General features: G+C 36.1%; 1 protein-coding gene across 3 annotated transcripts in view; it reads left to right on the forward strand.

Moving 5' to 3' along the window:
- Nucleotides 1-26,402, forward strand: part of TSC22D1 (TSC22 domain family member 1) — a 135,536-nt gene that overhangs the window by 5,643 nt on the left and 103,491 nt on the right. The window contains exon 2 of one of the 3 annotated variants that reach the window (XM_060128654.1): nucleotides 25,816-26,280. The exons of 1 other annotated variant lie outside the window; for it this stretch is intronic. In XM_060128654.1, the coding sequence (XP_059984637.1) occupies nucleotides 25,816-25,903 (88 nt within the window). In that variant the 3' untranslated portion in view covers nucleotides 25,904-26,280. Of the gene's footprint in view, nucleotides 1-13,277; nucleotides 13,670-25,815; nucleotides 26,281-26,402 lie in introns of those variants that run through there. One more of the 3 variants, XM_060128655.1, reaches the window with a different exon arrangement.

Below are 26,402 nucleotides of genomic sequence, written 5' to 3' on the forward strand. Positions count from 1 at the left end.
ACCTATTAGTCTCCCATAGGAGAAAAGAGTACATTGTAATTTCAGTATTACGACTTAGAAAACACGTTAACAATAAAACTTTTGGATGGTAGGACAAATGAAGATTCGTTGTTCTTTAGTCATCTTTTGAAATATATTCTAACACTTTAAATTTTAAAATATTTCTAACACATGTGGAAAATGCTTTCAGTTGGCTACTGGTAGAGACTATGAAGATCAGAAACATGGATCAGGCATTAAGATTATGTATCTAGATTTTTAAAAATCATTCTCATTAAAAAGTTCTTAATGTCTCACGTTAACCTTTAATGTGAACTTATTTTTACAACACAGGGAAGACACAGGTATTTCACACTGATGTATAGTCTAGTGTTTTGTGATTGTTAGTACAGCCTCTTCTGTGAAATTGATTGGTCAAACTTCTATTCCTCCTTCAAGGCTCAGCTCAGATGTTCCCTCTGAAGCAGTCTCTTCACCCAGGGAATGTTGTTTCCTTAGCCCTTTTTAGTGTTCCTCTAGTCAAGGCATTGCACACATTCAGTCTGAATTATGTTTACCCATTTTCCCCACAAGACTGTGAGTTCCTCAAGGGCAAGAGCTAAATCTTTTTTGAACCGATTAATGAGCAGACCTTTCTCTGCTTTTTCTATCATGATTTATATTTGTATTCTCTCTCACCTTAAGCACAGCTGTTCAGGTTGTAGGATCATATAGTTAAATGCAACAAAGTGAAAAGAAATGAATGAAAATACTTGCTTTTTCTACCTCTTTTGCCTTTTCATACCTTGAGGTGAATTGATGTCTGTCTTTTAAATGCAGTGCCTGTTGTAGAGTTGGCCCTCATATTTACTAAAGAGGAATGAGTTTTCTTATCAAGTAGGAATAATACTCATTTTGCCTACTTCTTAGGATGGTAGCATCAGATAAAATACTTTAACTGTAAAATACTAAATTATAAGTTTTAATTTTTATTTAGGTTGTACCTGCACCGTTTAAAGAGCCAAATAGTTTACATGGTTATCAAAACAAACAAGCTTCCTGCCTGCTTCATTTCCCAGAAGCAATCACTTTCACCTCTTTTAGATGATGACTGTGATATTTACCTCCTAGTCTCTAACTGCTTGTGTTGCTACTAGATGTGCAACATAGCCAGGTGGTTAGGAGCATGGACCCTGGAAGTAGACTGCTTAGGTCTGATCCATCCTCTATTGTTTACTAGCTGCTTAACCTCGCTGTGCCTCAGTTTGCTCATTTTAAAAAGTGAGGAAAATAGTACCTACCTCATAGGGTTGTTATAAGAATTCAGTGCATTTGCAAAGCCCTTAGAACTGTTTCTAACTCATATGTGTGTGTTAAATAAAATACTCCTTACTTTTTTTTTTAAATACATTTCCTTCTTTATTTTTGGCTACATGGGGTCTTTGTTGCTGTGCGCGGGCTTTCCATAGTTGGGGTGCTCGGGCTTCTCATCGCCGTGGCTTCTCTTGTTGCGGAGCCGGGCTTTAGGCGCGCGGGCTCAGTAGTTGTGGCGCACGGGCTTAGTTGCTCCGTGGCATGTGGGATCTTTCCGGACCAGGGCTCAAACCCGTGTCCCCCGCATTGGCAGGTGGATTCTTAGCCACTGCGCCACCAGGGAAGTCCATCCTTGCTTTTGTTTTTGGCTTTATTAACTTTGTGGGTAGAAAATGAAGATTAACTTTGTCATGACCTACTCAGTTGGTCCTCCTTCCTCCTGGTCCCTCCTTCTCTTAATAGTTATGATTGCATCACTATTGATTATTCAGTGTTCTTGTAAAATATGATTACTTTTCCTATCCTGTCTAATGTCCTGTACTTGCCTCCCTCCTCCCACCCCAGCCATCTAGTATGTGTGGTACACTTATATATATATATTTCTTACACTATTTAGCATTTAGAAATGTTAGCAGGTTCCCCCACCCCAAGGTTTCATCTGTCATCATCTGTTTCCTCCAAGTTGCCTTTCTCCCCATTTTTGTATGTTTTGGGCTTAACCTTTTATGATAGAGCCTTTCTTCAGATGTCTGGCAATTCTAGGTCCTCTGCTTGTACTTAAGTGTAGGAGACTAAAGAGCTGATAAGAAGTTCTCAATGTGACTTGCTGACTGTTAGCTTTACCATAGGGTGATTTGGCTGGAATTCATTGTCTCCACCCACCCGGCCCCCCCTTAATTTTCTCTGTAGTAATCACTGATTCATCGTTTCATCAAATGTCCCTTGAGATGTTCAGACATATCAGGTACTGTTATCAATTTTATCTTCCTGAGGAAGTCTCTCTGATATTTCTCTGAGCTTCATTCTGGACTGATTGCCTTTTAGACTTGGTATGCAACTATTAATATTTGTGGGATTCCTTTCACTGTCTTCTGTGGTTGGATCTCCGTTTTCCAGTGACTCATGTCATTATTCATTCTTGGCTCACTTGATGTTTTAAAATGGCTTTAGCTTACCCTGTTACTTGTTTGATTCTTCGGTTAGGTAAAGAATACTGGATTGGAAATTGTATTATTTTATAATTTTGCTCCATGGCTTTCTAGCTTCCACTTTGCTTTTGAGAAGTTTGAAGCCATTCAGATTCCTTATGTATATTACATGTGACCTGTGTGTATGTGTTTTGTTTTTTCTTTTTTTCCCCTGTACTCTTGTTTATTCTCTCTTTCCATCCCTTCTCTCTTTCTTTTAAATCTCTGAAAGCTTTTAAAATTGTATGTTTTTAGGGTTCTGAAATTTTACGATGATGGGTTCTTATGTGGGTTTCGTTTCATTCAGGGTGCTGAGTACTGGTGTCCCCTTTCAGTCTGGAAACATCTTTTAATTCTGAGACTTTTTCTTGAATGAGGTTGTTGATTATTTCTTTCCAATTTCTTTTTTCTTTCTCAAACTCCTTTTATTGGGATAATGGACCTTCTTGACCAGTCTTCTAATTTTCTCATATTTTCTTTCCTATTTGCCATCTCTTTTTCTTTTTGCTTTACTTCTGTTGAGTTTCCGTCTATTATCATGTATTTGATTTCCAAGAGCTTTTGTCTTTGGTCCTTTTAAATAATATCTGTCCTGTTCTAGTAACAATAGTACTTTCTCTTAGCTGTCTGATCCCTGTGTGATCTGTGTCCTCCAGTTTTAGCTTTCTTAGTTTTTATTTGTTCGGTCTTTATCTTTTGTGCTGTAGCCTTTCCTTAGATGGTGGTTGTGTGTGAGAGTAGGGGAGTAAAATGCTGATTCAAAATTCTGAGAGTCTCGTTAGCTTTGCTTTATGGTCACTTGGTGGAGCATCCCTGTATATGTCTCTTCACTCAGTCAGCTTGTTTTCAGTATGTTCTCCTGCATACTTTTGTGCCTCATTTCCTCAGTCCTGGGATCTTGTGTTTTATATTCACCAGACAATATATTTTCAGGTTTTTGTTGGGGCTGGGGAGGGGCCGTTGGGATTTGTAGGGCTGGTTGCTTCTTAAACAGACTTTTAAACAATCTTCCTTATTTTAAGCACTCTCTCTCTCCCACATCCCACTTCAGATGTATGTGGTAACTGCCAATTCCTGAGTCTTTTGGGGATTTTACAGTTTAAATTGGGTTTGTTCTTGGCTTTCCCCACTGTTTGCTAAAGATTTGATTTCCTAGTGTTTGCTAAATAAGTCATTTGTCACTCAACCATCTGCTTTCCAGCTTCCAAATTTTTGTTGCTATTGTCTTTTCTACCCGTTCTCTCAGTTTTTGTGGGTTTATGGCTTTATATCTTAAGAAATTCCTTTTCTGTCATTTCAGTGGGGTTTTTAGGAAAGGAGTGTAAAATAGATGTGCATTTAACATTACACATCTATTTCAGTTGTAGAATATTGCACTGTTAAATGTAAAGAATATTACTAATTTTAACAATTCATGCTCCAAGATTTGATCTATAACTAGTACATAAATTTTGAGTGGAATTGCTTGGCTTATATTCAGCAGAAATAATAATGGCATATAACTTGGTAGTTCAATTCACAGAAGTGATTAAGAATGTTAGGATTAGATTCAGTTAATATTTGTTGTCACATTTAACCACTCAACAACCTTGTGAATTAAGTTTTTTTCTAATTTACTGGTGAATAGACTGAAGCTTATTTAGTTTATTAGAGAAGCCAAGTAAGCTGTGTCAGGTTATATACATAACAGTAAAGTTGTATACCTAACAGTAAACAGTAGGATTAAAAGCCATTTTTCCAATTCAAAATCTGGCGCTGTTTCTACTACTCATAAAGCCAACAGAGAGGTAAGGGTGATGCCCGTAAGTAATAACAGAGTGGCTGAAAACCCGAAAAAGGGCAGGCTTTATTGACTTGTGTATTAGTACAAATAATCGGATTGTCATAGAACATACCAACATTTACGTATGAGCCCTTGGTGAGAAAAAAGTGGGTAAAGTCGTAAGAGTGGTGTACCTGGAATACAGTAGACAGACATGTTAAATGAATTAATTTTAACATTTTTGGGGGAAGTTGTATGAAAATTATCTCTTCAGGAAAACCATTTTAATTTTCTAATAATTTAAATTCTGTCTTTGTAACGTTGACTTCAGAATTGCAAAACATGTAGATTTTACTTCTTATTTAGAAAGTTCAATTTAAAAATATGAAACTGCAGAGCATGCCCTGTTCTGGTGCGACAATATCAGAACCCTGGTTGGTTTTTGCTGTGTCACCGTGTCGTTAGGTTTTAATATCATGGTAAGAATATGCTTTAATGGCTTATTAAAATAAATTACATGAGGGAAAAAAATGATAAAGGATGTTTACATTATTTGAAAAGAATGATCTATAATGTTTTGGATTCCAGGTTGAGTTTTTTCCTAGTGTCACATATATTCAAATGTCCCACACTCCCCAACCCTTCACTTCTTCCTTACTAGTCAGCTTGACCTGAAAATCTTACTTGACCTTTCAGTCTCAATAGGTCTAGTTGATCTTTGTTTTCCTTCCTTGAAACACCCACTCTCTTTTGCTTTCAGCGATATCCTGCTTAGTTTCTTCCCACCTTTCTGGCCACTCCTTTTCATTCTCCTTCAGTTCAGCTCCTCTATCAGACTCTCAACATTGGAGTTTGTTTGGGTTTGAGTCCTCTTCCCACCTACTACTGCCTTTTCCCTTTTCCCTAGGTGATCTGCTGTTCCATGGTCTGTATGCTCTCAACTCCTGAATGCACATCATAGCCCACACTTCTCTTCTTAGCTCTAGACTGCTACGGTCCTCTGCCTTCCTGTTATCTCTGCTTATATTCTCACAGCCTCTCAGTCTCAACAGATCATAAGCTTAACCTCTTCATTACCTACCATCTCAAATTTCTCTTTTAGTCGTGCTCATTTTAATAAATATTTCTTACTCTAGTTCTTCACTTAAGAAACCCGAGTCGTTCTTGATAGCTTCCTTTCCCCCACCCTCTGCATTCTGACCATTACATTCTAAATATATCTTGAATTTATCTTTTCTTTCCCCATCTGTGTTGCCACCACTCTAGTCTAAGGTAACATAGTCAGCTCTTAAAGCCCTGCAGTAGCTTCCTCACCAACTTCCTGCATACACTCTTGCCTTTCTCTGATTTTATGTCTTGTAGTCAGAGTGATGTTCTTAAAACGGAAGGCTGTTCAGGTCTCTCACTTGCCCCCAAACCCCTGAAGCCTTCCCATTTTTTGTAAGGTAATTACATTTTGCTTTTGCTCACTTCTGGCCTCACATGCCACTTTCCCCCTCCCTTTCTGTGTCCCAGCTGCCTCCTTTCGATTCCTCGGGTTGCCATCCTTTCTTGCTCTCTCCTCCAGGCTTTGGCGTGCGCTGTGTCACCTTCCCTCCATTCCTCCTTAAGCCTCACTGTCACTTTGAGAGGCCTTCTGTGACATACCAACCTAAACTTAGGTTCTTTGTTAATACTGTTTAAGATCACCTTGTTCTTTTATAGTGCTAGTACAGTTTGTATTGCATAATTAGTTTTTGTTTTGGGGGATTATCTGTTTGATTTTAAGCTTCATGAACAGAGATGTTTGGTTTGCTACTATATATCCAAAGTATATTTCAGTGCCTTACAGTAGGTACTCAGTAAAAATCTGCTTAATGGATAACTGAAGAAAAAATTTTTTAATACTGGCATAAGTTCAGCTTCTTTTTAAAAACACTATTATGATATATTTGAAAGTTAACTAAGTTCTTTATAGATCATGTGTTACCACTATTTTCTCCTTTAATAGAGATGATTGAGAATTGATTACTTTTTTGCTGTATTTTGAGCAAAAAAGCAATGCTTAGTTGCTGCTTTTAACAAGCATTGTATGTTTATTTTGTATTTACATATGTTTATGACAGTAGAAGTTCTCCAACTTGAATAAAACAAACAAAAAACCCCACTTATTTCTAAATTAGAATGTCAGTATTCTTATCTCCTTTTGACTGGTTCAGCTGTTTAGCATAAATGATTCTCAAATATCTAAGTATTACCTTGGAAGTTGTTTGCAGTTTCAGCTGTTTAAAATATAAGCATTTAACTGGTGAAATGCCACTTGTTTGTATTAAAGGAGTTTTCTTTGTTAGACAGTATAGTAAGCATTGAGTTAATTACTTGTTTAAAATTCCTGACTGATCTGTTTTACTTATGGTCGTTGTAGTGACAACAAGTGATTGTTACTAAACTAGTAAGTTATGGATTCTATGAAGGGAAAAGAACCATGGAAGAGATTTGGCAGTGATGAGAATTAGCAATCATTTTAATTGATTATATATGGGTATTAAATGGGAGTAAAAAGTATTAAGATATGAGGCCTTTACTTTTAAGATTGGGGTAATTAAAAACAGAAGGGAAAATATAGAATCTGATGTTGTAGTGGGGTGATCATCAGAGGCTAGTTCTGAGAGTCTTTAAACGTTGTCGTATTCTTTTCGTGGACATACCAGTGTTAAACCTTGTTCGGCTTAAAACCATATTTGTGTTGACTGGGGAGAAGATCTACTGTGGCTTGATCTTGTTAAAGAATTAACTTTAGGTCATGGTGAATGGTATTGCCTTTTCTCGTTCACTGAGCCATAGGGTAAAGGGTGCTCTTGAGCTTCATGGGGATGAGACAGATGAGATAGCATCTTATTTTCCCAGGCATCCCAGATTATTTTTGTAATATCAGGTCACTACTTAAGTTGAGGAACTCTTGACACTCTGTGTACATGCCTGAGTATTCCTTTTTTGAGTAAATTGTAGATGGATGGATTGATTATAAAATTACTCATTGTTGATAAGATTTCATTCTCTCCCAGCTCACCTAGTTATCTAATTTCTTTGGTTATTAGGGTTAGTGTATATTTATATGGTAACAAACAGCATACTGACTAGTTAGGAACATATAAACGTACAATTGAAATACTATCTAGCATTAATTTTTTGCTAACACATGGCTGTGATAAATTTCTAGTGGTGATAGTAATAAAACCTGCCTCTTGTATGATTGGGGGGGGTTAAACAAAACTCTGAAATAGATTATATACCCTTGAGTCATAGCAGTCCTAAATTTTTTTTTTTTTCAGGACTTTTTTTTTTTTTGGCTGTGTTGGGTCTTCGTTGTTGCTTGCAGGCTTTCTCTAGTTGCAGCGAGCGGGGGCTACTCTTCATTGTCGTGCGCGGGCTTTTCATTGCGGTGGCTTCTCTTGCTGCGGAGCACGGGCTCTAGGCGTGCGGGCTTCAGTAGTTGTGGCACGCAGGTTCAGTAGTTGTGGCTCGCGGACTCTAGAGCACAGTCTCAGTAGTTGTGGTGCACGGGCTTAGTTGCTCCACGGCATGTGGGATCTTCCCGGACCAGAGCTTGAACCCGTGTCCCCTGCATTGGCAGGCGGATTCTTAACCACTGAGCCACCAGGGACGCCCATGTCCTAAAATGGACAGGATGCTTCTGTTCTATTTTCACAGAGGAAGAAACTGAGTCTTGGGTTCATTTATTCCGTCAGTAATTAAATATTGAGTTCCTACCATGTGTTGTATGCTGTTTTTAGCTTTTCATGGACAGACTACAACAATTTAGTAATAATAGTAGTAGTAACAGTTGTAGTAGGAGTAGTTGAAAATTATGGTACTCGTTATATGCTTGTTCTAAGCACTTTGCATATATCAACTTGTTTAATTCTCAGAACAGCCTTATGAGGTGTAAGTACCATTATTATCCGCATTTTGCAGGTAAAGAAATTGAGGGATAGAATGATTAACTTATTCAAGGTCACATAGCTAGTAAGTGGGAGCTGGGATTTAAATCCAGTCAGTCTGGGTCTAGATTTTGTGCTCTTAATGACTTCTGTGCTCTGCCGTCTCTGTAGGATATGATCAAAACCAAGGTGTTCTGACTGTTGTTTCCTACACTGGAAGGCACTGGGAGCTGCAGATATTTAACTCATTATATCCTCAGATACTCTTGTTTTGATCTTGGAAGTTCGGGTAGGGACACTCCTCTTGTTCTTGTACTCCAGAATGTAAGCTCCTTGCGAGTAAGGATGTCACCCATCTGTTTTTACCTCTGTATTTCCACTGCATGCAGTATAACCTGATTCATGGTATGTTCTGAAATATTTGTTGAATAAGTGAGTGCAGACGTGTGGCAAAAACATACCCCACAATCATCTGGGAAAGGGATATAATTATTGCCAAATACTTTGCCATCCTGTTACCATTATTGCATAGCAGTTTTGATAGGAGTAAGGTTCAGTTCTTCTCGGATATGTTACTGTACCTGTTACATTAAGTTCTCTGTCTCCCCCTCACTGGCCTATCAGATGGATATATTTATTGAGTAGGTACTAGGTGTAAATCATTATATCTAGTAATGGTGTGGGCACAGATGGAATCTAACATGGTTCTTGTTCTCAAGCAGTGTATGCTGCATATACATGGGGAAATTATAAGAGCTAAATAACGCTTTTAAACAACACGAAATCAATGAATCAGAAATTTTGAGCTGGAAATCTGGATCCCATTCAACTTTTGGCTTATAGGTAGAGGAACAAGTTCAGAGAGGCTACGTGAATTCCTGACATAGTGCTACAAAACGTTTCTTACACTGTACCTGGAACGCTAGCCTCCAAAATGACACAGGAAATTGCATTCAGAGTTCACAGATGGGATAGAATTGACCTTTGGTAGGTTAGGAAAGCAGTGTTGTTTGAACTGACTTTTCAAAAGTCTTGAGTTGAAGGAGAAAGTTTGAGGCAGGAGAAGGTTAATAAAAATGGGAGGAAATAAGGAGAACAGTGTGGGCATAATTAAGGCAACAGTTGGGCTTAATGGAGTAAGTTAAGGAGGTGAAAGGAAGTGACTGAAGATTAAATTGGGGAGTGATTTTGCCCTCAACACTTGCTAACTAACTGATGTTCAGGGAAAATTAGTATCAAAGGAATCCGTAATCTGGATTGGAGCGGGGATATGCTTGGAACAGGGAGGAGAATTTAGGAAATTATGTTTTTCTGTTATTTGTTAATGAATGAAAGAAAGAAATTAGGGGGAGAGTGATTTCCATTGTAAAATGATTCAGTACAGGATCGCTTTGGTTAGCAAAATTTCTCAGTTTATAAAAATACTGTATTCACCTTCCTACCTTCTCTTCCCTTGAAGCAATGTTTTGTTTCTCTTGTGTTGAAAAAGAAAAAAAATAACCTAATTTCCCAGGAAAGCTATTATTTATAGCTGCAGTTTTAAAGGTCTGAGGATAAGTGGTTATAACCTTCAGGTAGGATTTTTGTCAATTTAATCTTTTCATAGGGTTTATCTGTGTCTATAATCCAAAGCAGATGTGTCCCCAAAATATTTAGTAGTGAATAGAAATCCAGGTGAAGGTGAACTAAGTGTTTAGGATTGGTTCTTTACTTTAGTGATCTAGCTGCTTTCTTTTCATACTAACGAGGTTCCATTGCCAGTCTCTTCCAGGCATTGGAAAGAGGTGGAATTATTTCTTCCTATCTCCTGAGCACTCCTAGGTCTCTACCAAAAAGGAAATGGTAGAGATTTATTTAAATGAGAAAAGCATTAATGCTATCATTGACAATAAATGTGAGTAATTTGATTATTTTACTGACATTTAAAGTGCCACAAAACTTACTCTTTTATATTTTGGTGCATTGTTTCATTTTGCTTGCCATTTAAAAAATTCGAGAATACATACATGTATGTGTGGGTACACATACAAAGGAATGTAATTTTTTAAAGGGATGTTTTGAAAATGTCCTTAGATTACGGAATCTCCTGGGTATTTTAAAGGATGTAATTTATTGACTGTGTATATGCATAGCACTCTTTATATCCTTAAGAAGAGCCTACGTTGAATTTAAGAATAAGTGTATGTGTATATATACGTATACATATACATGAAAGGAAAAGCTAACAGGTAACAGATTCAATTTATATGACTCTTCTGTTTCTGGTCCTTTGTGTCAAGTTTTCTCACTCATTTATAAGTTATTGTATCTTAGAGTATTTATATCTATCTTTGTAAGCTTCTTGAATCATTTTAGGGAATGACTTGGGATAGAAAGCCAATAAATGGGAAAAGTATGGCAAGGTAGAATATGGTGTGTCATGAGAGATCTAATAAAACAGTATTGGGAGACAGAAGGTAAAGATCACATGCTTTTGAGGAGGTGACATTTGAGAGAAGTTTGATAGCCATGGGGATTAGTAAGTCACTTCAGTGGAGAAAACATACCAAAAAGGTTCAAGGTACGAGGAGTATTTATAGAAGAGAACACAGGACATAGATAGTCTAAGAGATAAGAGATAGTGTCTGTATACAGGAATGTAGAAGGCAAGGCTAACTTTGAAAAGCCTTAATTAAAGGCAGGATTGCGAAGTTTGGACTTAATTGGACTTGGAATGGAGAACGCTTCTTGTTTTTGTAGAGTGGCCTGATCCGTGCTGTGTTTTAGAAAAGTGCTGACCCTACTTTGGATGTCTAGTTGCTCCCTTCCTTAATGGGGTGTGAGAAGTTCAGTGATTCCTTTTCTGTCACTGGTGGAAATAGAGGCACATTTTCTTTGTGGTTGTAATCTGAGGTAATGGTTCGAACCAGTGACCCTGGCCTCATTAAGAAAGCTAAGAAGGTAAGGACGCAGTCCACACATGGTAACACTCCGCTTATCCAGAGTGGATAACCTAATCCTTTAGACACAGCTCTGGCTTCCAAAACTGCTTGAAATTGCCGTCACAAAGTAAAGCTATGTTTTGTTTTGTTTTTTTCCCTTACTGTTTTTGCATAGCATTTCTGGTCCTTTTTAGACTTTTTTTTTCAAGTCTTATATTTTACTAGCTTTATCATTTTAAAGCAGATGAGGGGAGGAGAAGGGAAAAAAAAGGGGATTCTGAGGCATGTAAGGTGACATTGGGAAAGTAGCAGTTTATAGCCCGACAGCAAGGTAGGAGTTAGAAATTTTAAGAAAACCCCAAAGAAATTTGATATGGTATTGAATGTTCACCAGTTGAAAGTTAGATTATGTTTTGTATATTATTTTAAGGAAGCATGAACACGAATGCATTCCCAATGGTGTTAACTACTGAGCTATGGATAAGTATAAAGATACAGTATTTTTAGTTGTCTGCCTCCATTGTATCATTTAACCATCAACAAATTAATATGCTGCTCCATGTTGCTTTTTTCCTATTCTAAAGTAAGGGCAAGTGTTTCATGTTTTCCTAGCTTTCAGTCTGGTAAGATTATTCTGTAAGAAATTCATAATGTCTTATAAATAAATGTTAGACCTTTACAGATAGAAATTAGAGAGAATATTTCCAGTAGTAAAATTAAAAGTCCCTAATAGATGCTAAGATTGAAGTAATTACTATTAATGATTTGTAGTTTTAGTGAAATTACTGATGAATAAGTGACATACAGTTACTTGTTCTGTATGAGGTATTGTATAGATACCTACTTATTAGTTATTTTGCTATAATACTATCCCCCCTGAGTTTTTCCTTTGAAATATCTTTATTACCTTTTTCAACACAGTAAATCAAATAATTGTATCTAGGAAAGCTGATTTCTCATTTCTGATGTTTTTAATCTCTTTTTTTAGAAATGGATAACCCAAACCACTTACTTTCTTTCATAAGGAAGTTTTTGTTTATGCTTAATATAGTTTTGTTTGCTTGGTTGTGACCTTTTAGACAGTTTTGTTTTGGTATTTTCAACAATGACAAGGATTCTCTTTCTATTGAGGGACATACTCTCATGTTTTAAAAATTACTTTTGAAAGATGGTATTCAGTGAAACTTATATTAGCCAATTTATTTTGGAAGAAATGCTGCTTTGTAGTTACCGTTTTTGCTTGGTTTTTGTTTCTTCAAGTGTGTTGTTCTGGGTGCAGCGTGGTGAGGCGAATTGAGTGAATGCCTGGTTTTGGCTATAGTGCTGTCCACTGGTCATGTGCTAATGAGCCATCACATGTCTGGGTCGTTCCTTCTCTTCGTGTTTTAAAAGGCTTGATCACTGTACAGTTTGTCTTAACTTCTCTTTCAGAGTCAAGCATGGTGCCGTGTCTTGTCTTTGGTGGAGGTTCCATAATATCACAGAATTTTGAAATAAGGGATTGGACTGATTCCTAAGCTGTTCTTTATCTTCATTGTGTTATTCTCCTCTTTGGGGATCTACCAAACATTATTTGCCAGTTATTCTCTGATATGACATCAGGATTTATATGTTTGCACACTGGGTATATTTTATTATGAGGAATTTTACCTATTTTGAGGTTCCGGGGAAGAAGGGTGGATCCAGAATGGGGAGGGTAGGGTAAGTCCAAACTAGGTATCGTAACTAGTTTTCTGCCTCCATTCTTGAACCCCATAATAATAAACCACGAAACTGCACCCCAATCCTTTTAGGAACAAGTATATTTAATGCTTATTGAAGGTAAATAATATTTGGGTTAGCAACCTCTTTAACTCTTCTTTTTTGTAAATTTGTATAAAATTGATGATAAATTCATTGGGAGCCTGAGGATTATACGACAGATGATTCTAAGATTTCTTTCAGTGTATTACTGGCTGATATATTACTGTGGGTGAAATACTGTCAAGTAGCTTGGTCACGTAACTACTAAGTGATGGAGCTAGTATTCTACTAGGTGGTTTGATTCCCAAGCTTGTACCACTTGGCTCTCTGTATCCGTGGGTTCTGCGTCCATGGATTCAACCATTCTCTGGTCGGTTGAATCTGAGGATGCGGAATCCACAGATGGGAAGGGCCAGTAGTATTGATACTGCTGTGGATTTGGTATCCACAGGTGGTCCTGGAACCGATTTCCCCGTGGATACCGAGCAGTGACTGTATTCTGAAGCATTTTGGAGGTTGCCATGGCCCACTGATAAGCAGCAAGAGGTGACAGTGGACAACTGTAGACAACAGCCCTTAGCCTGCGAGCATGGAGCCATTTGGCCTTAGACACTTCTCGTTGGTTCCTCACTGTGGTGCAGCGGCTTGGTGCTCCCGTTGATGATCCTCGCAATCTGAATTTAGTTATTTTTTTCTCGATACGTTTTCTATTCAAAATGATTAAACTTTCCAAGTTTTTGCTGAAGAATAAACTTTTAATTTGGGAAATCTGCTTAAGTGGCATCAATTTCTGAATAATAAATTGATATAAAGTTTTATGACATGAACATTTCAATAAATCAGACTGGTAGCCTTCCATTGGTCTCAGTGAGCTTTAAGTGTTACAAGCTGTTGATATTTAGGTTATTTTTTTTGTTTCATGTGATCAAATTACATTACAGTACTTTTTAAAGTAGAAAACTCACTTTAATCACTTCAATCATAATAGCACATTGTGACTCAGATCTTTAATTCTGTACAGTTACAGCTTAGATTCACATCACATGCTTATTATTGGAACAAGAAAATGCTAATTTACATGAAGGTTTTTATATTAAGTTGAAAAACAGGATTTATCTAGTCTTTTCGCTCATTAACCTAGAAGGGGAAGTGTATTTTTTTTTAAATCTAAGACAATTGTATTACGTATTAATTCAAAGTTTTTATAAAGCTACTTTCCTTAATTATTATATTTTTCCTGATTTACAAACATTGGAACTATAGAAAGAAGCAATTGGAATTTTTTTTTGAATTGTAGTTAACAGTAAAGATTTATCTTAAAGGATATAGTAGTTTAATTAATCATTTAATAGTAATGTAGTATAAATCTTACTCACATGTTCCATAATTTTACTTTCCAGTAAGATGAAATAGCAAAAAGCTGCTGAAAGTCAGTAATTTTCACATCTTGTACAGTTGATTGCATTTCTAGACATTTTACTTATTGACATGCTTTCAACAGCCTAAAAAAAATCTGCCACTCTTCGCAATCCATGAGGCGGTCACATTGAAGAGAGAGTGTTTTAAAGTGAGGTTACCATTGTGAAATGGATAGGCAAACTAACAGACTCACTTTGGGATTTCTCTTTATGTAAAGGTTTAGTTATGTTTCCAGTTATATTCAGATTCTTAGCCCATGAGGATCTACCAGTAGCTTCAGTTAGCTTTTTAAGAAATCGATCCAATATGCAAAAGCAAAAACAAGTAGACACATTGGCCTAACAAAAACCTAGTTGTGCTATATTTGGGCTTATGAATATGTGACCTAAATGCCATTGATACCAATGGTCTGAGTTAGAGGCTCAAAACATGAATAGGGGAGAAAAAAACAGAGAAATAGAAAGGTAGTAGAAGACCATTAAAGGGGATGGTAGGGAAGGAGGAGGATCTGGTGATAGTCATAATTTATTAAACAGTTTTGTTGCCTCCATCTGTAAATCTAGCTATATAAAGCATTTTAGAAAAATTACCTAAACTAGTTAAGCCATTGTCTGTTAGCCCAGGAGACTTTTTACATTTACAGTATTTCTGTGCTTTTTTGGTATTGTGTTGGTTTATTTATTTAAGAAATATTTATTAAATGCTTGTTATGTATGTTAACACTGAGCAAAGGTACTAAGGATGCAAAGAAAAAAAAGTCATGATTTTGGTTTTAAAGAGTTTTATCTAGTACCCTGAAGAAATATCCTAAGATCTTGATATATCTTCCGAATTATCCCAAGTTATATTATGCTTAGTTCTGTGTGTGATGTGCATGACAGCTTTTTTATTCACACAAGTTGATTAATCTAGGCTGTAAACTAATGAGCATAGAGCATAATGAGGTAGAGTTTAATGAGCATTAGCCTTGGCATCAGATGTGGCGTCTGATCTTGTTTATGCTACCTCTTCATTGTATGACCTTTGTAAATGTACGTGTAAGCCCAGTTTCCTTACCTGTTAAATGGGAGTAATAGCTATCCTTACACTGTTGTTGGGAGGATTAAAGGAGATGAAGTAAGTAATGCACCTAGCTCAGTTCTTAGTTTTGTAAACGGTGGCTGCTCTTATTGTGCCGGATAAGAATGATTCCATTCCTTTGTTACCCACTGTAAATTAAAACTAAAAGCTTGTCTACATGTTTAGAGACTGTCTCCCTACTATAGCCTTCGAGACGAGTGATTCTGCGCCTTTGTGACGTTTTTGGTTGTAGCCTTTCTCACCTTGGGCTCCATAAGAGAATTAATGCCTACAGGAAAAGAGTGACTACTTTCTCATTTCTCTTAAGAATAATGTCTATAGTATCACCATTCCAGATGCATAAGGTGAGTAGTGAATGTGTTACGTATAACGGAAGCGTAGTGAATGTATTACATATGATGGAAGCATCGGATTAATTCTTTTGCTGAATCCCAGGATGCTAGTACTATATCTGACTATTGGAGAAGTGCTTCAAACTTCTGAAAGTTACGGACATAAAAGTTGTTACAAAGCACACTTTCCTCTTTCTTAATGGGGGCAGGGAATATGTAGAAGGAATGTAGTGTCATGTAGCAGTTTGTTGATACTCCAGAATACAACCATTTCCCTAATCAAATGATTCTGAAACTCTTTCATTGTAAAGATTGTTTTAGACAGGCATAATGCCCTGAAGACCATCTGTTCCATACTCGGTCCCATATGGGACTGAACACTTACATCCTTAGAATGAATGGAGTTAATCAGTTTATTTTAAATAAGATAATGAGTCAGTCAGTACCTGTTTTTTAAGTTTCAAAGATTCATTGAACTGGATTTTGAAATCTAGTTTAAAAGTTTCAAAACTAGTGTTTTGGGAATACTAGTTCTTCAAGTAAAAAAAAAAAAAAAGTAGTTCTAGAGCCCAAGAATTTGGGGGAATGCTTTTTGACATATACATCTTAGAGGTGGACATTGCATTTTAGTTTATTGAAGATTGAGAAATTCTGCAGAAGGGAGACAGTTTTACTTATTGACTCCAACTCCTTTGAACATATAGCACCTGTTAATGTCCTATAGACCCAGTGTGTTTTGGAATACACTTCGGGAAATACTGATCTGCTTCATTTTATATGTGAGAATATTCTGGGTCATATAGCTAAGTGATGGCAGGCCTCAACTGGATCCCATCTCTACATTTATTATTCTACGTGAACAGTTCTTTTTCTGCTATACCACCCTCTTTTCTGTAAGTATTTGATTTATTTTAGAAATAAAAATATAATTGTCATGTGAAAGTATATACCAAGTATATACCATCTGGCAGAAGTTTAAGAACATATTTTGAGAAGTATAGCACTGACATATTTGCAGCCTCATTTAATTGGCCCTGTCATTGTGAATGGTTTGCAGATCTTAGGGATGGCCTTCATACGAGTTTACTATATTCCTGGGGGAAATCTAGTTAACTCCATAAACATTCAAAGATAGGGAAGCTAATCAGAATTGGTTCTATGCTTTCATTAGTAAAATATAGAAATTTTACTAACTTTGTTTTTCTTATGCTTTAGAGTTAAAGCTTGACATTGCTAACAAAGGAGCCAATTAAACAGTCTCATCTCCCATTTATCCATTTTCCATGTTACACTTATTTGAGCAATGGAATAAGAAAGGAGTACCGAAAGGGATGTCAAATTCTGAGAAAAATTGAAGTCTTCTGGGGACTAAAAGGATTTGTCAAAGGAGTGAAAAGAATGGGTATTGGAGATGTTCCTGAAGATGTATTAGTAGATTAAGGTCTTTTTGGCTCTTTTGGGAATGTCTTTGAAGATAGACCACCATAAAACTGCAGGAAGTCAGAACTTTTAGAGTATTAATACTAGCTGCATTCGGCAGTATCAGAGATTTGATTCAAGTTTTGAAGGAAGAACGGAAAAAGGTTTTTTTCCTACTCAGAAATACTGTAATCTGGTATTCTGAGTAAAATTTAAAGGAGTGCCTTATTAAAACATGTGAAGGAATATACATGAATTTCATTTCTTTGAGGAGGTATGTCCACATTTGTCGTTTTCTCACTTGCTGCATTGAAAACTTGAGTTCTGGTAGCAGTGGCACTTTCAAGGCCTTAACCCAGGATCTGTGATGGCTTTGCAAAGTTGTGTTGATAGCCCATACAATGTTAACTAAACTTCATGTATCTGTTTTATATCAAATCATATTTCTTAAATTGTTGATTATTGATGGTGGTGATATTCGTTTCCCTTCGTACCTTTGCGCCATATTCTCTTTGGCAGTATTTTCCTTTTCAAGACCTGGATTGTGACTGTAAAATCTTATTTACAAAATGTTTGGAAAGTAGAATCGGCTGTGAAAGCTGTGAATGGTTGGTAAAATACCAGGGTTAAAGGTTTGTTCCAGGATTTAAATCTAGTATATAGCATATCAGGTTAGGCATTTTTTGTTTTTCTGGTTTGTAGTTTCATTACTGTGTAGATATTAACTACCTGACGAGTATTTGACAAACACAGGCTTTCTTAGTTTCTGATGGTTTACTGACCTGGGCCCTGAAGTTCAGGATGCCCTCTCTCTAAGACTTATGGATGTGTTGGCCTTATGACTTTCTTTTTGTCACTGCAGGCTCAATGGCCAGACAAGTTATATAACTTAGAATAGGGTAGATTAAAGGTGTTATTTGTAATTAGATATTTGTCCTGTCTTTTCAAAAGCCTACCCCATTTTATTGATAAAGAATTTGAAAGCATCCTGTTCTTGTATAAAGTGCTGAGTGCTTCTGATACCATACTTCCATTGAGATGAGTGTATTTATATTGATTTTTATTAGACTCAGGTTGGGATGAAGAAGGGAGTGACCTTCCTTTGATTTTGTCTTTGTGTACAGAAGAATTTGAGTAGATATAGTGAAAGCTATCTGTAAATAATATTTAAAATATATTAAAATTGAGGACAACTACAGCGTCCATACTGAATATTATACACTCAGTGACAAACTGAAGACTGTTCTCTGGGTAGCAGAATTGAGCTCTGAATTAGTAGAGAATAAAATGCAATTTGTTATTGCTAGATCATTATTCTAATCATGCTTGTAACAGAAATGATGACTTAAATTATAGAATTTTATATAATTTTTAAAGTACATTAAGGTAATTGAACTCATTAAACTCTGAGATTTTTATACATTTAAGAGAGTATCCTATATATTTATTTGTTAGGCAGGTCAATAGATATGTGACATATGAACTAGAAATTAAAATTCTGCATTTTGCTTTTTTGTAGATACTTTAAAGATGAGAGGAATTTTGGATTACCTTTTCAACGAAGTTTTAGATACAGGTCTTTCAGTTTCAATAGAAACATCTGTTGTTCCTAGATATTTATGTTGTTGATATTGAGTTTTGCTGTATTTTATTTCTAACTCTTATTGCCTTGTCAAACTTTCCTGGGTTGATAGAAATGGCAAAGCAAATAACTGTCAACTGATCTATGTTTAAATGAAATAGAGGGAGAGAATTTCAGAATTCTACTTAAAACATTTAATCTAGCATTTTATCATATACTAAGTATTTTGAAAGAAAATAATTGTTAATCAAAATAATATGATTTGGAAAAGTATAAAATCAGTGAAAACTGAGGATCTTGGAGACAAACTGGTTTTTCAGTTTCCTGCTCTACAGCCTACTAGGTGTGTGATCTTAGCCGAGTTACTTTACTACTTTGTGCCTTAGTTTCCTTATCGGTAAAACTGTGATGATTGTACTGTGTATGTCATTGAGTTATTGTGAGGATCGAATGAAGATATATATATATATAATGCATAATATATTGCTGTATACTAAGCTCTCAATAAATGTTAACAAAATTAAACAAAAGTTTATGTATGAATATTGTAACTGATTTTATAAGTGAAGGTATATTATTTGGGAGTTTTATAATTTGACTTTTAGCAAAAAAATGTTAGAGGGATATTTATGGTGCTATACATTGTTTCTTATGGAAGTTTTTAGGGAAAATGAGCAGAAAATTTTATTCCTTCCATTTTTATTATGCAGGAATAAAAATTCATACATGGTAATTTATTTTTATTTTTTTATTGGAGTATAGTTGCTTTACAATGGTGTGTTAGTTTCTGCTGTACAGCAGTGTGAATCAGCTATATGTACACATCTATCCCCTCCCTGTTGGACCCCCGACCCCTCCCAACCCCGCCAATCCCCCCCATCTAGGTCACCACGGAACACTGAGCTGAGCTCCCTGTGCTATACAGCAGGTTCCCACTAGCTAGCTATTTTGCACATAGTAGTGTGTATACATACATGGTAATTTAAATTTGAAGACTTCTTAAGCTACTTACTCCATTATATGTTTGCTTTAGTCTAAAGTTAATTTCCACTCTAGTTTAACATAAACATAATTCAGTTTTTCTCTTTGTAGGAGAGAAGATATTTTTTGATCTCTCATGCTTTCTTCTGAATCAAAGTTCTCTGTATAGAGAACTATTTATCAAAGAAATTAAAAAGCATAAGCAAGGGCTTCCCTGGTGGCGCAGTGGTTGAGAGTCCGCCTGCCGATGCAGGGGACACGGGTTCGTGCCTCGGTCCGGGAAGATCCCACATGCCGCAGAGCGGCTAGGCCCGTGAGCCATGGCCGCTGAGCCTGCGCGTCCGGAACCTGTGCTCCGCAACGGGAGAGGCCACAACAGTGAGAGGCCTGCGTACCGCAAAAACAAAAGCATAAGCAAGACTGTCACCATCTGATTACTTTTCTGGTATTAGTACAGAACATAATGCTGTCATTTCCACTAGAATTAGTTTTTAAAGAAAGATCGGAGTGAACTTTCTATCAATAAAAATTGTAGATTTATATTTCTTCTCAGTGAACATTCCATAGGTATGTCACATATTCAGAACCTTTTGTTTTATATTTTTAACTTTATTTTAAAATAAATTTAGACTTAACAAAACGTTGCGAAAATAGTACATAGAGTCCCCGTATACCTTCACCCAGCTTTTCCTAATATTCATAGAAGAAATATAGAAATCAGGAGTTAACATTAATACTAACCAATCTGTAAGCTTATTTGCATTTTGACCATTGTCCATTAAATCACCCTTTTTTGGTCCAGGATCCTATCTAGAATTTTACAGTGTACTTAATTGTCATGTCTCTTTAGTCTCCTTCAATCTGGGCTAGTTCTTCATTCTCTTTGCCTTTTGTAACCTTGACAATTTTGAAGAGTACTAGCTAGTTTGAATATTACTGAACTTGTGTGTCTGATGTTCTCTCTTGGTCAGATTGAGAATTATATATTTTTGGAAAAGATTCCACTGAAATGATGTTATGTCTGTGTCAGTACATTATATCAGGAGTTACATGATATCGATTTGTCCCATTACTGGTGGCGATAAAAGATGATTTGGTTAAGGAGGTGACTGCCAGGTGTCTACACTGTTGATTTACTCTTTTTCCCTTTGTAAATGATAAGTGTCTTTGGGGAGATATTTTAAGACTGTGTAAATACTGTTTCTCAAAATACTTCCACTAATTTTAACATAAAATTATGTTCACTAAGGTTTTCTTTGTTTCAAAGAACAGAGCCTTTTTCATTCAAAGGAGGCAGTGGTCAATTTAAATGTTTCTGTGTTTAGTCATCTTGACCCTGAAGTTGCCTTTTTAAAGGCAACTTGATTCTGAATTTTTTTTATAGTCGATATATATTTTTATGATTGCCTTTTATCTTTTATTCTATAGAGCATTAACTACTCTAAAAATGTATTGTGCATTTTCTTTTTTTTACCTGTTTTACTTCCTCATCTTATAGTCAGTGGAACATGAGGACATAATTGGATTAGCTATTTTTTTTTTTTTGCTGTATGCGTGCCTCTCACTGTTGTGGCCTCTCCCGTTGCGGAGGCTCCAGACGCGCAGGCTCAGCGGCCATGGCTCATGGGCCCAGCCGCTCCGCGGCATGTGGGATCTTCCCGGACCGGGGCACAAACCCGTGTCCCCTGCATCGGCAGGCAGACTCTCAACCACTGTGCCACCAGGGAAGCCCAGGATTAGCTATTTTTTTCTTTTCTATCTTTGAACAAACACTTGACATTTAAACCTAGTGGAGTAACTTGAATCCCAGTAACATTTCGGGATAGTATCTTTTCCAAAAGGATGAAGAGAAAATATATTGGTAAATCTTGGAATTTGGTTAGATATTGATTTCTTAAAACAATCTAATAGGGTTTTTCACTTTCATTACAACTTTCTTCTCTGTTAGGTAATTGCTTTCCATGCTGTGCATTCCTTAAAGTTCCAGGCTTTCTTCCTTATTTTAGTGTTTATAAGGTGTATCCCGTTTGACAATATATACAAGGTTCTGGTTTAGATAGAGCCTTTTCCTCCAGAGTCAGTACCATACCGTGGCTAACTAATTCTGAGCAAACTGGGCTTTGTTTGTCTGTCTGCTTTTTGACAAGATCTCTCACTTTTTAAAATTGAAAAATTGAAATTGGGTGTTCTGGCAATATCCAGTTTGGTTTTTTGTTTTTTACTAATTTTAGGTCTGGAAAAGAACATTAGAAAATCTGTAACGGGTGTTGTAATTTAGCTAAAATTTGTGTCACCTCAGGATAATACCTTTGACGTTTCTGCTGATCATATTTAGAAATTAATCCTAGAAGCTGATGGGCCCCAAAAGAGAATCCATGGAACTAATACACTTTCAATAGTTTTTATTTCCTTTAGGATAAGAAAGTTTAACTTTAGATACCAGCCACTTGACAAAATTCTGCTTACTTTTTGTTTCTTGACCGGTAGACTTCGTTCATTTGTAAAACGTTTACTGAATTTATTTAATTTGGTGTATAGTCTAGGGGCTGGAGATGCAAAGACTCACTGCTTCTCTTAAGGATGTTCTTTCATTTTCTTCTTAATGCCATCTGGGGCTGATCTGGACACTTGGAGGGATTTGTGGGAAATTCTTATTCTTTTTAGAAGTGCCTTACAACTGGTAACAGTGAATGATAAAAGGTGAATAAGAAAAAGGTATTACTGTGTCCTGCTCCCAGTTTAGAGTAGTAGAATGTTTTGTTTTATAAATAATCTGTAAATCTATAACTTAATAATTCCGACTTCAGATTGGTCTTCTATAACACAAGTGAATAGAAATCATAGTCTTTGTAGAAATGTGTTACCTTCAATTTCATTGCTTAAAAATGATCAGGTGTAGCTTTCCCTCTTTCATTGATATTGGAAACGCTTAAAAGTAATAAACAGTATATGCTCATTTAGTAATTTAGTATTGAGAACAAATATTGCAAATAGTCTAGTTTGTACATTTCGGGAGAATTTCTCAGAGTGGTAGTTATATATAAAATACTTAGATTGTTTCTGATTTGAATGTGACTTGATTTTCAGTAAGAATCTTTAAACTTTTAAGTATTAATGGAAAATATTAAAATCATAGATGAATAGACCTTCTAACACCTTGTTTGAGTTCCTTTGTGGCATTTCAGCATTGCTGATTTTATTAGCTTTGGTTTGGAATTTCTTCTTTAGTGGTTGAAATGCAAGCCCTGCAGTGGAGTAATTTCTTTTTTCCCTCTTGAAACATCACATAGAAGAATGCTGTATAGTGAAACAGAATTAGGGTAGGTCCTACTACGTCATTCTTGTGAGCCTCCATCAGTAGTAGTCTTGCAAAGGCTGTCCTTTCTTGTTTGAATAATGATCTCATTTTGAAAGTGCCTTTACATTTTTCTGCATAAGTGATATGATACACTAATCCACAGTCTTCATAGATTATTAACTCCTGAAGCAAGAGAGATGCAGCTGTCCTCAATGATTCAAAATAATTTCTATTTAGGGAAATTTGTTTAATTTTTTTTTTGAGTATGAATATGTTGAATCCACAAGTTTTGGCATACTTCAGGCAGAGCAAAGAAGTTATATCCTGAAAGTAATCTGACTTGGGAGAAGTTTATAAGTGGATCTATTATTTCTTCAGCCAACTCTCATATTTAACTTACCCTATAACCTAACCTAAGGACTTTTTTTTAAATCTAAGTTTGTTGCATTTTTAATTTATATACTCTGGGGTCTGGTAAATAAGTCAAGGGTTTGGAGCTCCTACTGAAGGAGAAATTGTAAACTTAGACCATTATTAATCTGAGCAAGATACGATTTCTTGGGAGTTGTTTTTCATTTTCAAAGTGAGGTGGGCTTCTGAACTTAAATTACCAAATAATTCTGTTCCATAATGGAATGCTCCCCTTTTGCCTGTATTTTCAATCAGATATATTGTTACTAATTAGTATTTAAGAAATGAAGGAAAACTGGGAAATTTGGAAAATCATATCTTGTTTATAGTTTCTGAATATATTTTAAACTGTATCTTAATCAAAGTAGTTAAGTTTTACTTAGATCTCGTTCATTTGGGAGTCTTTAATAATTTTCACGGTTTATATTGAAATATTATTAGATATGAAAAAGAATGATTTGTCAAGAAAATTGATTAGAAAAGGCTGGAGGATGATTGTTAAATAATTTTAAAAGCACTTTTGTAGCACCTGTTTCCACTGTATAGGTCCAATGAAAATAAATAAAATAGCTCTGATGTATCAATTTTAAGCTCTTTCTCATCTGTTAAAAAGCCACCTCTTAAGAACTCCAGCTGTGGAATACTCTGCTATTCGATTTGTGAGTTTTGGACCCTTGCAAGTACCTAGTTAGATTGTATTTCTTGAGACATTCAGTATTCAGATCTTTTTCCTTTTTGTGCTCCTTTCCTCTTGCCATCCCTCATGTTCCTACTCAATGTGATTCTACTGCAGAATACTGTTTAAAGACTTCAGGATTTAAAATCTGTTGGAAACTTACAGTGGAAAATAGCTCCACGTAGGCTCATAGCTTTTGTAGTTATTTGTTTGGTACCTCATGTTGGATGGCAGTTTCACCCCCTTGCCTTCTTTAGATTTGTTTTTTCATTTCTTTGCTTAAATTCTGGAAATTACAGATTTGATGGTTAAATTTGTAGGTTTTCTTTTCTTAGTCCAAACTGTTTACATTTTTCACTTGTAGAGACTTGAATATATTCCTAAAGTACAGAAGGGTTATTAGCTCATTCCTTCATCTTCAGGCATTAAAAAAAAAAAAAAAACATTTAGTCTAACTGTTGTTAGGTAATGGAATAACCATTCCTTTTCAGCTGCTGGCATATTTCCAAACTGGCCGGCAGAGCCAGGAGGAAATGAAGGCAAAACTAACTTTGGTTGGTTGCCACCTTCTTAGTGCTGAGACTATAACCTTTGTTGGTTGATTGATAGAGAACAGGAGAGCACAATCCTCGTTCCACTAACAGGTAAGGAACCCTTGTGATGACCAGTTGGTGTGAGAGAGACATTATTTGATAGCGTTTTTTCTTAATTTATCCCCAAATATAACATGTCCCTGAAGTCACATAGTGTGACTGCCTGTGTTCCATCCAGCAGGAATACGCAGCACCCTTCTGTTTAGAGTGAGATCTGAAATTTAATACTCATGTATCACTCTGTACCACAAAGTATAATAGATCTGTTTTCTACGGTTAAAATTTATCCTGCAGTCCCTGTAACTTTAAATACCTATCTGTCTGTCTTATTCTCCTTTCAGCTTTTCCTTGCTGAGATGCTGTGTCCTTTGAACTTCCTTCTCTTAGTTACCTAATCTCTATAATAAAGTAAACTATTTTCCAGTATCTTTATCATCATCTGTTATTTGGGTATATCTTACTGCTTAAATTTCTGCATTGTAGCCATTAATGATTATTTCCTGGTCCTTCTTGACCCCAAACCAAATGATCATATGTTTGAAAAAAGATTTTTAGTCTGTATTGCCTGTATCCGCAATTCTGCCCTCCCGCTTTTAAATATGAGTGCTTGAAGAATAAATCTTTTTCAGTGACAGTAGTCATAGCTTGATAAAAGTCAGGTTTCATTTTATATTGCTATAATATGGGACTGTAGTCTGATTAACTCTTTAAATTACTGAAAACTTAAAAACTGAGAACAAATCCAGCTTCTTAGACAATTCCCAAGGTTTAGTGGTATTCCCGTTAATATGCTTGATTATTCTGTTTCTACTTTGCAATCCGTCTTCTTCTCTTTGACAGAAGAGTTAATTGGGACTTCCTTGATATATCTGAGGTCGAGTGCCTTTCCCTGTCCCTTTAAGACAACTGATCTTGTTTTCCAGTCCTAATTGATCATTTTTGGATTTGGTCTTCCACTTGAAGTTGGGTGGTTTGTCACAGAACATGTTACGGCTTAGACCAAGATAGGTCCCTTCTTAATAGTGACTGAGGAATGAATCATTTGTGGTGACAGACTTCTAAAATTCAAATTAAGAAGGCACTAAGGAAAGTATGCCCAAATGTAGCTCCTTTTTATCCTGAGGATAAGTCATTACAAGCTCAAATGACCAGAGAATGTAATTTCTTAATAAGAATTTTTTCTTAAATCTATATTCAGCTCTCTATTTCAGTGCTTCTCTCCTACCAGAGGTGCAAGGAGTGATCCTAGAACCACAGATACAGCCAAGACCACGGAGAGCTTTTGACGTCAGGGGTCCACTTTCTCCACTGAACCCTTGGAGGCAGAATATCCAGCTTCTGGAGAGAGTTGGGAAAGGATAATAAACAAGTGGGTGCTTTCCATTATTTACTTGGGTTTATTTATAGATTGGAGTGTCCTTCCATTGCCCATTTAATTCTACTGTTAAACTCCTTGGGTTCATAGAAGAACCAAGTGGGGCTGCAGTCTGTTTGTTTTTCTAAGAATGCTAACTAGTGCCCGTTCAGAAAAGAGACCTAAAATTTATTTTAATTTTCTCTCCAGATAACTAAAGCAGTGGGTGATTTGGGGGTACTTGATTTGGTGAATGCCTGTGTAGTCCACAGGAATTTTTAAAAGGAAATATTTGCCCATTTTAGCCTTTACTGGTATTAGTGTACTAAGTGCTCTTTTATATTCCAGTATTTAAGAAGTTTCTTTATTTCATCTTTAGGCAAGCTGGGCATCTGAATTCTCCTAATTTACACAGTCTGATGTCCAGATGT

Source organism: Lagenorhynchus albirostris, chromosome 18, assembly GCF_949774975.1.
Source record: "Lagenorhynchus albirostris chromosome 18, mLagAlb1.1, whole genome shotgun sequence".
NCBI lineage: Eukaryota > Metazoa > Chordata > Mammalia > Artiodactyla > Delphinidae > Lagenorhynchus > Lagenorhynchus albirostris.